Genomic DNA, 18,889 nt, shown 5'->3' on the forward strand with positions numbered 1-18,889 from the left:
CACGATCACCAGATTCTTCAACATCCGCATCCCGATGAACACATTGACGTCTTGCTAAGTTCTGAGCTTGCTTCACCAGAGATTTCTTGAGTGTCTACCGATAGAAGTTAATGAACGTTAATATGCTTGGTTTATATACTTGACCTCGTGGCCCCACATCCCTCTTACTGCACGAAATATTAGATATAATTTTTAACATACTTCTAGCATACTTTTAACATACCTTTAGTTTTTTTATTATTATTATATTTTATTATTACAGGTTTTTGAGTCTCCTCCTCCTGGCTGTAGACTATGTGTAATTAGTACCAACATTGCTGAAACTTCGCTTACGATTCCCAATATTAAATATGTAGTAGATACCGGAAAAACCAAGGTAAAATTGTATGATAAAGTCACAGGTGTCACCAGTTATGTTATTTCTTGGACAAGTAAAGCATCTGCAAATCAGAGAGCTGGCAGAGCTGGACGAGTGGGTCCTGGACATTGCTATAGGTAATAAATGTTAATCATTAATGACAGAACCCGTTCAATTTGGTAAGGATTTATATATGAAGAGTAATATAATTGAACTTCTACTTACAAAAATACCTTTATCTAACAAAGATTTTACTTTATTCACATTGAATGGGTTTCAACCTATAATAAATATATAATAATTGGAAACAACACCGACTGTATTGTTCTCTCAGTCGAGCGCTGTTTGCATTCGTACCTAAACCTAAATCCCAAAAATCCGGCAATAACTCGAGCCCCTACATATATTGGGATTCTTCCAAGACGAAGCGATCCGACTTCTTGCAAAGTTCAGGATGTCTGCACCGAAGATCAACTAGTTCTTTTTCTCTCAGATATCTTGAACAATATGTGCGGTGCCGAGACCTCTCAAAAACCTACATTCTCCAAGAAAATGGGAAGTAAAGTCCTCTTCATACAGGCGTTTATGGCAGGGGCTATGTTTCATTGCGATATCCTCTAGTGAGTCATGAGGATCGCTATCATTATTCGTAAGTTGCCGCGACTAACGTCGGGGAGTTATTTCGTCCTGATCACGCGCGGTCTCGCTACTACCATCTTAGCCTCCTCAAAAACGCAAATTAAGCTTATTGCTACTGTCTATACCGCCTTATCTCCTATATCGTTACTCGGGACCCCAGTGTGAGCAAGCAGTCAGTAACACATGTGACCACCTTGTCATGTGGCAGTTTCTCACCTTTAGTTCTGTACCTATTCTTATATCGGAGTTGACCGCGCCGCCACACAGTGGAGCGAAAACGCTTAAAAATGATTAAATCCTCAGGATATTGAAGTATAGCCTGGAAGTTTGGCATACTTCTTTGTGTTACCAAGTAGTTGGATAGTATATATTATGAAACGAATTCGAGTATAATGAAATGTTCAGTATTCAGTATACAAGACAATTGTCAAGAAACAGAACAAATATTTTTCAAAAAAGTTGTGCGAGGTATTATTCGTATATATAAATTCATATTATATTAATTTGTGTGGGGTGTTATGTAATACAAATGAAGTATTTATAAATGGAAGAATTTATAAGAAAGAAAATTTATTTTATTTATATATAAAACAAAAGCTATATAAAAACTAAACTACATACATCCATTGCAATTTTATTAATTTTAGCTGATGCTCCCTGATGGAAAATAACTGTTTAGCATCAGTCTCAAGGTCCAATACGAGTGGTGGCAGGATTTATTATCAATTGTGAGTTAATTCAGATTAACTGACTTATCTTCACGATATGACAGAATCGCATACATTTTATGTAATTTTCTACTGTGACTTGGCTATTTTATGCATAGCTACACAGGTCATGATACTTCATACCGTTTTTACTCATTATGTTTTGAGAACTGTAATCTAATGTACGTTTTCTGAATGTTACACGTACGTAATTATTTACGTAAACGATACATCATAGCCCCGAATATCAGTATGGAGTAAAGAACTAAAGGATTACCATCTCCCCTCTTTCGTTTGTTTGTTTACACAAGGATAGAATTATCGAGCTTTTTCGATTTTTTTGGGCTCGGGATCCAAAGTACGCATTTTTACGCAGCTAATTCCCTTTCAGGATCTTCGTTCAGACCCTTGATGACTAATTAATACTTATTTCAAGCAGTACATAAGAGGCCATTTTTTTTGTACTGTTTTGGAAAAAAACCTAGAATTCTCAAGGTTTTCGTGGCTGATCAAAACCGACTTTTGGTTTAAATGATTATTTATTTTCTTTATCCTATTACTATCGATGAACACAAGAGAAATTAATATAAACGCCTTTAATAAAAAAAATTATTAGACTATTTGCTGAAATAAGTGATGGATTCGACCGTTTGACTATTTGTTTGAAGTTTTTGCTTAAATTTTTTTCCAAATTCCCGCACTCATGGTTTTTTGCCGTCAAAAGGTTACCGTTAGCGTTGTAGTGGAAAAAGGGCTCTAAAATTCCAGTTCTGATTTCGTAAAAAGAGGCCTATGCAAATTTTCTAATCATCAATTTTTAAAAGCTTTTTGATGTTTTCGCTCCACTGTGCGTCACTACGTTGAGTCAGAACTAACAAGCCTAAAGTCCGTGGCACACGGTTAAATATTTGATTAAACTGACGTAATGGCGTCATAATTATAGTTTGTTAAAATTTTAAAAATCTGTCTCTTACACGATCATTCACATTTGATCAAATTTTTATTGACAGTTGTCTGTATAGAGTTATGTCAATGAAATTAACTGCCTCTTGCTTATTTATTAGTTGTTTGTGCTTTATTTATGATTCAAATTTTTCTTATCCACAATGAAAATAAAAAGACTTGGCTTTTTTATAATAACGTGGATTCACATTTAATAACAGCTTCTTTCTTGATATAAATCAATTAATGTTATAACTTGTTCCTGGCTCCAAGATATTTTAAACTTTTATTTTTATTTTATAACAAAATTAGAAGGCAAACATAAACAAACAACATCCTGTCAACCAAAGAAAAATGAATTTCATCACGTCATCATGTCTAACTGCTGAGTGTCATTTGTCTTTAGATATTTTTCAACAGGAGCGGCTAAATGTAGCATACGAATCCAACGTTGCCAAGTTGGCTAGAAAAAGAATAGCGCGAATTTTAAAATTTAGGATTGAAGTTTCTGATATCAGTGTCTACCATCAGTATCTACCAATAAACTTACTCGCATATTTAGCGAATAAGTTGCTTATAATTAAGATATTTTTAATCGTCTGATGCTAATTATTTGTTAATATAGGAGACAACATTCACACAGTAAGTATTTTTTTAAGAAATAAATGAGAAGTTAAAACTGATTATTTTAATTAAATGTTGAAATTTTGAATGTTGTTTGTAAAGATAAAATATTATAATAAGGAACAATATGTGTTTCGCGTTCTAAATATGACAAAAACAAGTGAATTATTTTAGTAAGTTATCAATCACTCTGTATTAGGAATTAAAAGAAAACAATGGTAAAAAAATAAGTTTATTTATATCTACATACAGTATACCACAAAATATATCGATCGTGAAATTGCAAAAGTTCGTGTTAATTTAATATATTGCAAAAAAAAAGAAAGATTTGTATTTCACTGTTTTTAAAATATTCGACCTAAAGTAGGTATAACGTCGATGTAAACTTAAAAATAATTATGATCATTTTCAGTACTTCGTGAAATAAATTGAGATTGTCCAAGTATACATTCTTTTATATTTACAATTTCTTTTACAGTGGGTTTGCTTATATTTTTAGAATTCATAACTTGTTTCTTTTTTTTCGTGGAATAAAATGTTAGCTGCTTTTTAATTTTTTTATTATGAGGCTCTACATTAATTGTTGTAGGTGAAAACTTTTTGATTGTATTTAGGTTACATTCAACCATAGTATTTTCATTTTTTAATGTTTTTACAACATGTTTTAAATTGTCTGCATTTTCAATTAATTCTATATTGTGTTGTAGTTTAGAAACTACTATTGTAGCATGTTTTCTCAACTGTTGAATATTGTCAGTAATATTATCATTATTTTGTGACAGCGTTTTTAAATGGTCTACAATTTCTACACTATCATCATTGTCAATAATACCTAAATTTATATTTCGTTCAAGCGACTTCTGTCTTAAAGTTGAAGCAACACTATGTATGTGTTTACATATTGTATGTTTTATAGAAAAATCTATACAATTACAACTAAACGAATGAATACATACATGACATTCAGAGCATGTTAGGTGACAGCATGGTTCTCCATTTTTTGCCACTTCATAACTTTTTATACTGGAAGTAGTACTGCCTAATTCTGATACATACCACATATTACTACTATTTATATCTTCAATTATTTTAATTTGATTAATTTCTTTTATTGCAGTTCTATGTCTTTTGTTTATAAGCTGTATATGTGATGAATTTTTTCATTTTACCTTTTTTAAGATTCGCTCAACAACTTTATCTCTAATGAATTTATTAAGTGCATCAAGTCCTTTGTCTAACCTTTTTACCTTTTTACCATCTAAATACACATATTTTATAATTTTATGCATGCTCTCTAATCTCATGTTTGTATTAATTCCTGCATTTTGACGGTATGAATAAGCCCATAGTTGGAAATTTCTAGCATAAGTATTCAAGAAATATTCACCAAAATTTATTGTTTCTCCATCTTCAAATGTTTGCTCGATAAAATTTGATAACAGTTTCTGAAATTCTTCTTTATCTGTTACAGTATGTAAGTTTTTTAAAGACTGGTATACTATTTTTCTTTTTTCTAAATTACTAATTTTGGACATATTCAATTGCCAAGCTCTGTCTACGTGCCATGCACAATACAATTGCATATTAACTTCACCCATAATTGACCTCCAAGCATTATAGAAAACATGCGTTATATCTGTCATAAATACATTTGGTGTTAAGACCCCTATTTTATTTTTAATTGTCTGAAAAAATAATTCAAATATAAGTGTGAGTGTCTTTTCTATTTGTTAATAAACATGCACCAGGAAACCCTTCACCCCACTCATCGACAACTACAAGAGTTGTTAATTCGAAATCGTAAGCATTTAAACCGTGTGTACTATCAATAGCCACTATATTATTGCTGAACTGCAATAACATTTTTTGTTGTGATACATTCATAAGTATAATGCAGAAATCATCTTTTTTTAAGCAAGAGTTTTCATCCACTTCACCTTGTGCTTTATATAATAGAACTGGATTATCCTACAAATTCATGCATTCTTGTACATACATATCAACACTAACCGCATCTGTAACAAACGAATATATTTTTAGTTGATGTCAGCAGAATAATTAAATTTCATAAAAACTTCTAAATATAAAGTACCTTGAACATGTCTAACTCCATCCTGAATTTGTATATTAAATGCGTTTTTAATATTGTGTATATCTTTTTTGGTAAGCAAATCTATACGCTTTAGTTTTTCATCATTAAAATTATTTCTGTTATTATCAAGAATTCTAAAAAATAATAAGTGTATGCAATTATCTTCATATACATAATAATTTAATAAAATAGTTTACCTTGTTACACTTACACCACTATTTAACTTTTGTGCGATGTTGGCTCTTTCTACCTTTGGTATTGACAAATGTTGAATATCAACGCTATGACCATAATGTGTCTTATCAAAGATTGCCTTTACTCTAGAATTAGTTTCATTCTTTATAAGTTTGATCTGACTAGTACAAGCAACATTAATTTTCTTAGATCCTTGACACTTCTTCGTTCTTTTCCGAATGTGGGAAACTTCACGACTTTTTCCTGCAAAATTAAAAATAAACAAACAAAAAAATATTATTTTGTTTACAAGAGTACCTGATCTACTACAATCATAATATACATCTTTAACGGAAACTGAAGAAACTAAACCACGAGGACAAATGTATTCTGCGTTGGAAACACTTTGAAAGTTTTTTAACCAAATCTGAAAGTCTAGAAAAAAATAATGTAAGTACCTAATGATATTTAGAAAGTAAATGGATTCATACTGACCTTCAATTGTAGAGAATTTGTACATCTCTCGTTCCATTTTAAAATTATGACAATCCTCTAGGTGCCCTACTAATTCTAGTCGTAGCCTAAAAGAAATATTGCATCCCTCTAAACACTTAATCGATGTCATATTTTTATCATAAGATATTATTTGTGCATTTAAGCCATGAATTTCCTTTAAGTGTCTATTCAGATTACTCTGGCTTGAATAAACTTTTGAACATTCTTTGCACATTACAACCATAATTATCTTCAACCGAAAAAAAAACCAAAAAAATCAAGAATTGATGAATTGATATACTTCGTAATCGAAAATCGAAAGCGCGGTAAGATCTTTTCTATACTATATCTATGGTTATGGTTATGCTATTCTCTGTGACTAGCCAAATTGGCAACGTTGGATTCGTCTGCTACATTTAGCCGCTCCTTTTTTCGACCAATTAAAATTAACGTTTAATCAAACTGACCTTGAAAAATAGATCTTCTATTTTTTAAGGATTTGTTTAAATTCAGGATATGACGTCATATTCTGTCAATTTTTTGGTTTGCTCATATACTTGACCATGTGCCACGGACTTAACTATCAGAAAGATGGAATGCAGCTATAAATGAGTCAAATTTTACTTGGGATACACATTGATCTATTTTTGGGTGCGTATATTTTATCACCACGTTATTCTCATAAGATCTACAAATACATATTATTTTTGAATTTTAGGTTATATTCTAGTGCCGTTTTCAACGACGAATTTCGAGAATATTCAGTTCCGGAAATTCAAGAAAAACCTGTAGACGATTTGTATCTTCAGATGAAATGTTTGAATATAGACAAGATCATAAACTTCCCCTTTCCTACTGCGCCTAATTTATTGCAATTAAAAACAGCGGAATCTAGACTGGAGACATTAGGTGCACTCAATAAAGGAGCGGTAACCCCGCTGGGACGAGCGATCTCCAAATTTCCTGTCTTGCCAAGATTCGGCAAGATGTTGGCTCTTAGCCACCAACAGAATTTGTTACCGTATACTATTTGTTTAGTTGCCGCTTTGTCTGTACAAGAAGTATTATTGGAGGTAGGTTTTAGTTTATCTGCATATTTCACATCTTTTTCTGAAGCCGTTTTCTCTTGGCATCTTAATACAATTACTATGTTTATTGGGAATAAGCCACAATTTTACTTTAAAATAAGTTTATTTGACGTTTCCATTTCCATTTCAGAAATCGTTCTTAAAATACAAAACATTAATGAATTAAACAAATGTTTGCTTTTGTTACTGGGTAAAAAATTGTTCTAATAATCTGACTCATTCATATTGACAATTCAGACATATTATACATTTTAAAGTAGATGACTTTAAAATTATATTATCAATATTTTTGAGTTGCGTTCCTGTTATGTTTTTATCGGAAAAACTTAAAACCATAGGAAATAAATTCAACATTTCAACAATGTTTAAAACAGCAAACACTTTTCTATTTTATCTAAAACCAAAACTAATAATGAACAAGAAAGAAAAAAGGGTTATATTCATAAAATACCTTGTGAATGCGAAAATGCGAACATTTTTATTTAGGTGAAACATCAAAACCATCAAATGTTAGAACATCAGTCTTACATCAAAAATAGAGAATTTGATAGACCTCAAATATGTAAATACGCATGGAAACATGAACATAGAATTCAGTGGAAAGATTCGGGTATAATCGTGAAAACAAACAGATGGTAAAGAGAGAAAAAATAATAGAAGCGGCTCTAAAAATAAATTTACAGTAATAGATGATTCAAAGTAATCTAGTTAATGATAATCGGAGGTTTCTACGGCCAGAGTAAAAATCATTAATTATTTATCTTCCGGGTTCGGACCGTCTTATTTAGACTTATTCTTATTTAGACGAACGTGTTTGAGTTCATCTCGACGTTTCGCTAAAATTTTATACAGATTCTTCAGGGAAATGATGGTTTGGTGATCACGGTAATCCAAGTAGTCAACGTATTCACGGACAAAAACTAACTACCGGATAATTCACGCTCAGTAGCTTAGTTAAATTCTCGACCTTTCTTCATTTCAGAATACTTTTTGTATATACATATTTGAATCACCAGTTTCAGTCAAATCAAGCTTTATTAAAAATAATATGAGTACACCTGTTAATATCTATTTGACGCCTACTCGTTGCGCCTGTCGATACACAAAAAATCAACGAATTGACCCTTCAGGTACAAAACTGCACCTTCTATTTTCACCAAAGGGATTTAATAGCCAGTCATAAATATTTTATTGCCTTTGAATATATGAAACTGTAAGCCATAACTGGCACACCTGTATTTTTTTATCGTTCTATTTTTACTAAAATAATTCTTAATAGCCGATTATAAAAAAACATTTTATGTTTTTAAATTTACAAACTAGAAGCCAATTAAAAAGATCGTTGATTTTTCCCCTTTGTTAAGGTTCTGTATAAATTGCCGCTGCTTAGTAGTAACAACACACTCTCTTCGTACAGTTTATCTCTCACTCTAAGAAGTATAAGACACTCTCTCATCCCAAGTTTGGACAAATACAACGCGCTCTCTACTTATATATTCTCTATCCAGTCTTCTATTTAAAAACCAAAACCTTAATCTGGAGATAAAGGTAAGGCTCCTACGATGTTATGTCTTCTCGATATTATACTACTGAGCTGAATCCTGGACACTCACTGAAGCGATGGAGAAAAAATTTGAAGCCTTCGAGATGTGGCTATACAGAAGAATCCTAAGGATATCATGGACGGACAAGATAACCAACGAGACTGTACTACGAAGAATGGGGAAAGAAAGGAAGGTGATGTACACCATTAAAAGGAGAAAGTTAGAATATCTCGGACATATAATGAGAAACGACAGTAAAGACAGATTACTGAAAATAATCCTTCAAGGCAAAGTATTCGGAAAGCGAGGAATTGGGAGAAGAAGAATATCATGGTTAAAAAACCTGAGAAAATGGTTCTCCACAACAACAAATAATCTATTTAAAGCATCAGTTAATAAAATAATTATAGCCAGAATGATCGCTAATATTCGAAACGAATAGGCCCCAAAAAAAGAAGAATCCAGTCTTCAGTTCGGACCTTTCATTAAGTTCAGCCAGTTCATTACGCGCTACGTAAAATTACATATTTCACGTTCACCACGTATTATCGTGGAAGACATAGCAAAGTGGTCAGTTTTAAATTTAGGAATTTTAATATCTTATGTAGAGTACAAGGGATAGTCACAACGTATTATTTAGTGTTTTAACCTTTATATCTTCTGTATTTTTGGTTATATTTTGTAGGTTCCAGTCATACAAACAAGCCAAGAAAAACAAAAAGAACTTCGACAGAAATGGTCTTTGACACGACAGAGATGGGCTGGCCGTGCTAATTCTCTTCTATTAGGCGATAATATGGTGTTATTAAAAGCAGTTGGAGCTGCTGAATATGCCAACAGTGAACAGAATCTCGAAAAGTTCTGTTTTAATAACGGCCTTAGGTATAAAGCGGTGCAAGAAATCCGAAAGTTACGAGTCCAGCTTACAAATGAAATAAAGAAAAATATCCCGGACGCTGATGTTATAGTCGATCCAAAATTAGAACCTCCAACAGATATTCAAGCGAAATTATTAAGGTATTTTAGTATATCAAACTCTTAAATAGACTACTTCATACATTTCTTTATTTTCTGATATACTTTTAAGGTTGTACAAATATTTTGTCCAGGGTTTATCCAAAAATTATTATCTAATGTATAATGAATCGTTTTTAACAAAATCTTTTTGAATAGTTCTTATCGCCTCTAACTGGGTCACTAGATGGCGTTACATGTTTTCACTAAAATATCCAAAACGTCCGTCGTTACCTAACGACTTAGTAATTAACATTGCATTACCTTAGTAAAAGTAATACCATTTACGAAGAATATACAAACATAAATATTTATATCTCGTCTATGTACCATTTTGTTTAACGTATTTCCGGATTTTTGTCTTAGCAAACAAATAGCAATAGACCAGATGAGAAATAGGGCATATACCAATTCTGGTGAAGATTTCTCGCGCAAATTTTAATAGGGCCCAGTTTAGTGGTCTCATGTTATATTAAAAGCTGTAGTCTAACTAGCTACAGTATATTGTGGTTGCATAACTAATAGGAACATGTGTAGAAATAACCTGAACCACACTATTTTTCAAATAAATATATATTTTTAAATTGGTTTCTGAAATTGTATATAATATTTACAAGTAATTATTGTGATTATTTATTAATTATTTATTATTAATATGTATACACTAAGATACGGTAAATGGCTGGTGGGAAGCCAACAGCGAAGTTTTGGTACGACTGAAAGAGGAAAAACATCTGGAAAGGGTCTCCTAGGAACAAAGAAACTGGGTGGTGGAATGATGAAGTGCAATAGAAAGTTAGGGAGAAGAAAGAGTCTAAAAGAGAGGAAGATAAGGATATATACAAGGTAGCAAAGAGGGAAGCAAAATATGCTGTAGCTACTGCTAAGTAGGAGTTGACTATGCGACAGATTAGATGTGCGGATGGAAGAGTGTTGAACCGATGTTAAAATAAAGAAAAGATGGTGTGAGTACTTCTGAAAGTTGATGAATGAAGAACACCAGATGAGAAACAGAGGATGCAGGACCTCAAATGATAATGTAGTACTGGGGATAACGAGAGATGACGTTGTCGAGAATTTAAATAGGATGAATAATGGTAAGGCAGTAAGACCTAATGGAATACCTCTCGAGGCTTAGAAGGTTATAGGAGAGGAAGGGATTGATGCGTTGTGACAAATGATCGAAAAGGATGTCCAGTGCGTGGAGAGAGAACGTGATTGTACCACTGCATAAAGATAAAGGGGACATTTAGGACTGTAAGAACTATAGAGGAGTAAAGTTAATGTCGAACATAATGAAAATTTGGCAGAGAACTGTAGAGCGAAGGTTAAGGAGAGATACATCGATAGGAGAACAGTTAAGGTTTATGCCAGAAAGGGGGACAATGGATGGTTTGTTTTGTGATAGTTGGTAGAGAAATGCGGCGAGAAGAATAGAGATCTCTACATTTGGTATTTATAGATTTTGAGAAGGCGTACGACATAGTTTATAGATAAAATCTGTATAGATGTATAAGAGAGAAATGGGTTCCTGAGAAGTACATAAGGCTAGTGAATGATATGTGTAAGGGAGCGTACACTAAAGTAATGACTTGTCGCGGATGGACCGAAAGTTTTCCATTGACGATTGGTTTGGAGGATTGGTAGGAGAAAGGCTATCGAAGAGGGAGGACTTAAGGTTAGCAGGTCGAAAACGCGGTTATGTGGTTGGGAGGAACAGGAATGGTTGAAGACATTGCTTGGGGAAAACTAGAAAGAGTAGGAGAACTTAAAGACGTTGGCTCCTACATAACGGAAATGAGACACTGCGTTGGTGTATGACGGTGAAGTGTGACCTGTAAAGAAGGTTCAGGAAAGGAAGATGGAGGTAGCTAAAATGAAAATGTTGGGTAAGACTAGAAGGGACAATACCAGAAACGATGTGATTAGGCAAAGAGCCGGAGTGACTACAGTTTCAAAAAACGATCAAGAACAAAGACTGCAATTGTTTGGTCACGCCAGATGTAGAAATGATAACTACGTGGAACGTGGAATGATCGGCTGCCTAGCTTGTGGCCTAATCTTAGTAGCTTCCTATAAGCGAACGGATGAAAAGAATACCGCTATGGTGCTGGTCCCTGCCAGTGGTAAGAGGCGACTTATGGGATGTCCGGCAGTCTAGCAGCGGCCGTGTCCAAGTAGCTCTTCGGAGCAAAAAGACGAACCGAATACTGATAGGGTGCTGGTTCCTACCAATCGTAAAAGTGGAGCAATGGGGATGGAACGTGAGTTAGTATGCTAGAGGTGCTAGTACGCTAGAGGTGCCGCCACCGCAGCAACGAGCACAGCGTGCGATCTAGTTATTAAGTCTTGTGTGTAGAAACAGTAACGCGGCGTCGTTTGAGGTGTCGGTAGTCGGTATGGGGGCTACTAGAAGCGAGATCAGTCCATAAGATGCACTGGTCAACGGGTTGCGTTCTTAGTATCCTAGACGATCTCTCGGAAGTTGGCAATACCCTTTATGCTACCCAAACGGTAGCGTAGGCCTTTCCCCGGGGAGGGAATCGTTATCCATTTGTGTTGTTTCCTGTCATCACGGACAGATGTATCCTGTCATCACGGACGCGTGCGATAGGTCTGCTCCTAGACCAGAAGTTCGCGTAGTGTTTAAGATCATAGTGCTCCGGGAAATGCAATCCAAGTAGTGATGCCGCCTTCCTGTGTCGGCTATCAAGCGATTATCTAACAGTATGGGTCTGGGCTCTGGTGTAACCGGCAAGGGGTGGAATGGCGGTTTTGCTAGCAAGCTGAAAGTACTGGAGTTGACCGCCCCGTCTCGTAAAATAGAACAGTCGAACTTTGTCCTCCAGACCCCCCTGGGGCGGTCGTAACTATGACTTTCTGACATATTGTTAGAAGTTGAGGGAAAGAGAGGTAGAGAAGAACATGGAAGGACTGTGTGGCAGAGAACCTGAGAGAGAAAGGTTTAAATGAAGATATCAAGATTGACAGAAATTAGTGGCGAAGAAGAGTACGGAACCGCATCTCCTGAAAAGGGAAAAGCTGAGGAAGAAGAAGAAAGAGAATATATATCGACGGTTAAATGTCGAAATCTTTAGTCGAAAGGTTAAAAATTGGCCATATTTAGTTTTATGAAGATTTGTGTTGAAAATGTTGTTCTGAATGTTCTGCGTGAATGTTTCTTCAAACGAATAATTAAATAAATACTAAGAAAGAAAAAATATTTACTAAGCATCGACGATTTTTCACTCTTCTAAAAAGTTGTAAATTTTATTCGACATTAACCATCGATATCCACTATATTACAATTTTCGTGTATTATTGGTTGCATAATTATTGGAAATAATTTTAAAAATATAAGTATGTAAGTAATATTTACCAATATAATTTTTTTGTTAAACTAGTGTTTCTGTTTTAGATTTAATTGCATTAATATTTTTTCTTGATAGTTATTTAAAAACCACAGATCTTTATTATTATTATGGTTTCAAATATATTTCTTTATTTCTAAATGAAATTTGAGAATGAAAGTATTAAATAAAAGCTGTTATTATCGTTTCTTTTAATGATTATGTTTTAATATTATTTTTAAACACAGTAGTGTTTTATGAATATGTAAGTTATTCTAATAACTTTTAAAGATTGGGCTAAACATTCCAGTGTGTAAAAGCTGGAGCAGGCAATAACAAGTTGGTGAATTAAATCGTATCAATAAAGCAGTGACTGGTGAAGTCCATCTGAACAGTAGATAACAATTACTAATACTTATTTTAGTATCGTATTCCGATGGCTGATACTTAACTTTCAGCTACTATGCTAGCGGTCAATTCTAAATAAACCAAATACACAACATGTGCCTTTTTTTGAATATCACTATATACCGCCATATAGTAATCTACAATCTACAAATTTTTGTAATGGTATCGGGAGCAAACTCCAGTCCTTAGTTGTGTACTCGACAGATATCTTCTCGTAGCTGTACATATTGTAATAGATCGTTTGAGAATATTACTTTCCCCAAAATAAGTGCTAAAAATGTATCGAATTACCATACACTTCAAGTTTTTGTATGTTGTTTTTATTTCCCTAATTTTTGTTTCTTTTAAGACAAATACTTCTCTCTGGAATGGGCGACCAAGTAGCCAAGAAAATCTTACCCGAAGAAGTGAACGAAAATTATGTAAAATTCAAATACGCCTACAATGCCAATAATATGGAAGAGCCTGTATTCTTGCATAGAGGATCAGTATTGAAAAAATCTTTACCAGAATTTGTAGTATACCAGGAAATTTACGAGACAAATAAAATGTACATGAGGGGTGTGACAGCTATAGAACCAGAATGGTTAGCAACCTATGTTCCTAATTTGTGTAATTTATCAGAGCCTTTGCCAAGTCCGGAACCAAGGTATAATTCAACTACAGGTCAGTATATTAAGGTTTAAATGTTTGTGTAGGGAAATCGAACGCTAAATATGGCAATGGTGTATACTATCATTCCTACTTTTACGAGTATGGGAACACAAATTCGAAGCAAAATTATATGATTTGCAGATTGGTAGAGGTATTTTACATTTTATCGTCTGTGATCTTAAAAATATCTGTGCGTCGCATACTGATAACAAAAATTTAAAGTCTTCATCTTATTCTTTTCTGTATACATGTAATCCCGTTCGTCCTTCGGGTTATTCCTCTGTTTCAGAGATTCTCTAACCATCGTTTTCTTTCAACTTTACTACTATTTTTACTACTCTATTCTCAGCCATGCCATTTATGAGCTGGTTTCATTTAGTTCGTCTGTTCTTGATCTACCTTCTTTATTCCTTCTGATGTTACAAAAAACACCATTATGTTACTAGCAAAGTTTTTTAATATTCTAACTCTACAATTCTAAGTTATGGTAAGATCAATAATGTTTTTAATAGATAATATATGGTAGCTCATTATAATTTATTCTCTTTGAGCCCTGAAGAAGCCAAATTCTAGTATTATATAATTAGTATTATATAATCAATTAGTGTTATATAATTTACCGTAGCTTAAACCAATACATCAATATTCTTTGTTTTAGGGAAAGTGTACTGTACAGTTACTGGCTCTTTCGGATCACAAGGTTGGCAGTTACCCAACATAGAAATCGTTTATCCCGAAACTATTGACTGTTTCAAGTGGTTCGCCAAGTTTTTTCTTGAGGGTATAGTGTTTATCAAATTACAGAAGTACTCTAAAATATTGTTGAGCCAACCAAATATTATGGTGAAAAGCTGGTCCAAGCTACAGCCCAGAACCGAAGCTATTTTGAAATGTTTATTAAGTAAAGGATGCTGTTCTAGGCAGAGTGTGATAGCTGTATGGAGTGCAACGCCCAGTTGTAAGTATTATTTAGTGAAATCATTTCGCTTTCTAAAATTTGCAAAGCATCATCAGGTCAGTGGTACAAAGTAAATTAAATGCTGAAATTATAAAAAGCCCATATTAGGGTGCTGTCTTATAAAGATATAGATAAAAAAAGTTATAGTAATTATGCCAATATTACATGTCTGCATGCATAAAATTGCTTTAGCAGACAAAGTAGCAACCCACAAATTGGTAAGAGAAAAAAATCTGTTGAATTGTAATAAATTAGAAATAAACAAAATACTACTTACATTCCGGTACAAGAGTTTTTATATAGTGATTGGTGAAAAATAGTTTAAACTATCCCGTATTGCTGATAATGGGTGATCTTCGGTCAATGTTGTAACTATTAATAAACACAGACATGTAATATTGGCATAATTACTATAACTTTTTTGATCTATAACTTTTTTGATGTATATCCTTATAAGACAGCACCCTAATATGGGCGTTTTATAATTTCAGCATTTAATTTACTTTGTACCACTGACCTGATGATGCTTTGCAAATTTTAGAAAGCGAAACCGGTCGTCTTGGGTAGTAAAATTAAATTGATTGTGAGTAATAATTTATTTCTTTTACCTCTTTTATTATTTAGTGTTTTTTCTTTCTTTTGGTTACAAATATAGGCTTTACCATACATAAGCAGGCTAGTGTATTTGCTTCCTGCGTGACTGTGGCGCAACCAATCTCCTCGCGTTTCGTCGGTCGACTTCTTTTATCATATAACTTTATATGGACCAATGTGGAATATGCAAAAGATTTTGTTTGTTTATGAATCATCATCACCCTGCCCTTGCGTCCACTGCTGGACATAAGCCTCCCTCATTTTTGTCCATTGTGCTCTATCTTGAGCACTTTTCATCCAGTTTCTTGACATTTTCTTGAGATCGTCAGTCCAACGAGTAGGGGGTCTTCCTCTACTTCTTTTATCTAACCTTGGCCCCCACTCAAGCAATCTCTTCGTACACCTTTCATCACCGATTCGCGTGTCCGGCCCAGTTCCATTTCAGTGTGGCAATTCGGGAAATTACATCGGTAACTCCTGTTCTTCGTCTTAAGTCTTCATTTCTAACTCGGTCACGAAGCGATAAACTCAGCATTGAACTTGATCCAGAGTGGGCGGCCGCAAACAGCGTCGTACCCAGAATGGTCGGCTGAAACAAACACCAACACGTCTAGCCAGCGTGGTGTTTAAAGGCTAAATACCCTTCACGAAAATGTCAGATAAAAACACTAAAATCCCTCAAGCAAGTAGGAAATTATTTCCAGAATCTTGCACTGATAAATTATCAGTCTGGGGACAAAAAATTGACAAAGACACGAAAAAGTTACCCGAATAAGACGACACTTTATATAGGAACATATAATGCGTTCCCTACTATCCGATTAAAGACTTACTGAACTTGAGTGCGAACTAGAAAACATAAAGTGGGACATAGTCGGTCTCAGCGAAGTGAGAAGATGTGGCGAACACTTAATTAAACAAAACCCAGGACATAGTTTTTACCACGTAGGTGACGACAATAATCCCTTGGGAGGAACCGTCTTCATTATATACAAACGTCTCCAAACAAGTATAGTATCACCAAAGAAATTTTCCACAAGAGTGATTTGTCTTACTCTTAAATCGAATAACCATTGTTGTTGTGCACCAACAACAGACCATGATGAAGAAGTGGATCTATTCTATGATGCTATCGAAGCTGCTCTTAAAGACAGGACATTTTACTTTTATATGTGGTGATTTTAACGCCAAAACAGGAACCCTACAGAAACACCACTGGGAAACTTTGGCTTTAATGGTAGAAATGAACGTGCCGAAATACTACTAAGGTTCATGCTGCAACATGAACTATTCTAAATAAACAGTTTTTTTCAAAAAGAAACCACAGAGAAGATGGATATAGCAAAGTCCTAATGGAAAAACTCAAAACGAAATAGATTTTATTATCACGGACAAAAAACACACCGTTAAAGACATCACGGTTCTAAACATATTTGTTACCCGTAGCGATCATAGAATGGTACGAAGTAAAATAGAAATAAGCTTAAAGAAGTGGAGGTATAAGATGATTAAAAAGAAGAACAAATCACAAGCATGCATGAAACCATCACATGTAGATAGTTTTCAACAATGTATTTCCGAAATACTTAGTAGTCCTGAAACAGAAAATAATATAAACGACTTAAATAATAAGTTAACAAATGCCTTACTGGAAAGTCAAAACAAATTCTGTCCTAGAACGCAAAAAGAAGAGAAATGAGAAGCGAGACGGAAACTAAAGCCGACGAACTACAAAAATTAAATAAATATCCAAAGCTGTTAGACAAGACACTCGAAAAGACAACCAAGAACAAATCCAACATACCATTTAGAACAATACAAGTATGAAAGTATTCCGAAAAAGACTAAGAACGGGAACAAGGCAGATAATGAAGATTAAACATAGAAATGGTCATCTTACAACCGACAGAGAGGAAACCCTTAAAATAGTTGAAGACTTTTACAAATTGCTGTACACAAGCCAACATACAGCAAATAGCAGAGAAGATCAAGTACCAGAAATATTAAAAAGGGCATTGTAAACCAAGGATCAGAACTACTAATGGAAATCACAATAGACGAAATAAAACTAGCCATAAGAAAAGCTAAGAATAACAAATCTCCAGGCGAAGATTGTGTAGTTAAAATAAATAAAAATAAAAAATAAAATAGTAAAAATAAAAATAAAAAACCTTTTTAACATGTCTATTGGACAGTAATATACCCGACAAATGGCACAATACTGAGGTAATTCTATTATACAAAAAAGAAGATCCCCATGAATTAGAAAACTACAGATCTATAAGTCTTCTTAGTCACCTATACAAACTCCTTACAAGAATAGTAACGAATCGTCGTGAGAAAAAACTTAATTTCTACCAGCCAATAGAGCAAGCGGGATTTCGTACCGGATTTGGAACAAATGATCACCTATAGAGCATTAAAACGGTAATTGAAAAGACTGTCGAATACAATCGAAAACTCGTTCTGGCTTTTGTAGATTTCCATAAAGCCTTTGACATGGAGGAATTTGACAAAATCCTGGAAGCACTACAAGCATGCCGCATTGACTACCGATATACAAGGTTAATTTACAATACATACAAGAAACCATGTCGGTGAAACTACATAAAAACACGGATCATATCCCAATCGGCAGAGGAGTCCGACAGGGTGATACCTTATCGTCTAAACTATTTACCGCAGTACTAGAATATGCTTGTAAAAAACTTAACTGGGAAGAGAAAGGCCTGAACATTGACGGTAGAAGATTTACAAATTTGAAATTCGCAGTCGACATAGTTTTGTTCTCGGACAACCTCAAGGAGATATGTACAATGCTACATGAACTTCAGTTAGTGTGGGTCTTAAAATAAACATCTCCAAAACAAAATTCATGACAAACCTAGTACCTATAGAGCGTTTCACGTTAAGAAAATAACATTGTGGAGATAGGGCCATGTATTTCTTATGGACGATAGAAGCGCAGCGATGCCACGATGAACACAAGCACGATTCAGGGTTGTATAATTTGTATTTTCGTTTTCACAGACATGAATTACATTAATGTTTTTTAACGTAATTGACCAAAAGTGCCCATTCGAAACAAGAGATGAAAAGTAGGGAAAATGATTTTAATTAAATAAATAGTATTTACAAAAGATAATTTTATTTTACCTTTTTTTAATTATAGTAACGACAGTTTATTTGTTTTTCGGTAAGAATATCGTATACCATGAATCATAGAAATCAGTAGAAAATATTGCTTA

At 33.9% G+C, this 18,889-nt stretch overlaps 2 protein-coding genes across 2 annotated transcripts in view; one reads left to right on the plus strand and one right to left on the minus strand.

Moving 5' to 3' along the window:
* kz (putative ATP-dependent RNA helicase kurz) overlaps nt 1–18,889 on the plus strand; it is a 49,092-nt gene that overhangs the window by 28,258 nt on the left and 1,945 nt on the right. The window contains exons 8-12 of the mRNA XM_072537016.1: nt 263–495; nt 6,750–7,104; nt 9,349–9,680; nt 13,785–14,101; nt 14,748–15,047. Coding sequence (XP_072393117.1) covers nt 263–495; nt 6,750–7,104; nt 9,349–9,680; nt 13,785–14,101; nt 14,748–15,047 — 1,537 coding nt within the window. The remainder of the gene's footprint in view (nt 1–262; nt 496–6,749; nt 7,105–9,348; nt 9,681–13,784; nt 14,102–14,747; nt 15,048–18,889) is intronic.
* Nucleotides 5,254–6,275, minus strand: LOC140446109 (uncharacterized). Its single transcript, XM_072538643.1, has 3 exons — nt 5,855–6,275; nt 5,560–5,800; nt 5,254–5,496 (listed from the first exon to the last, which is right to left on the minus strand). The coding sequence occupies exons 1-3, from the start codon at nt 6,273–6,275 to the stop codon at nt 5,307–5,309; spliced, it is 852 nt and encodes a 283-aa protein (XP_072394744.1). The 3' UTR covers nt 5,254–5,306.

This window comes from Diabrotica undecimpunctata, chromosome 7 (assembly GCF_040954645.1).
Source record: "Diabrotica undecimpunctata isolate CICGRU chromosome 7, icDiaUnde3, whole genome shotgun sequence".
In the NCBI taxonomy this organism is placed as follows: domain Eukaryota; kingdom Metazoa; phylum Arthropoda; class Insecta; order Coleoptera; family Chrysomelidae; genus Diabrotica; species Diabrotica undecimpunctata.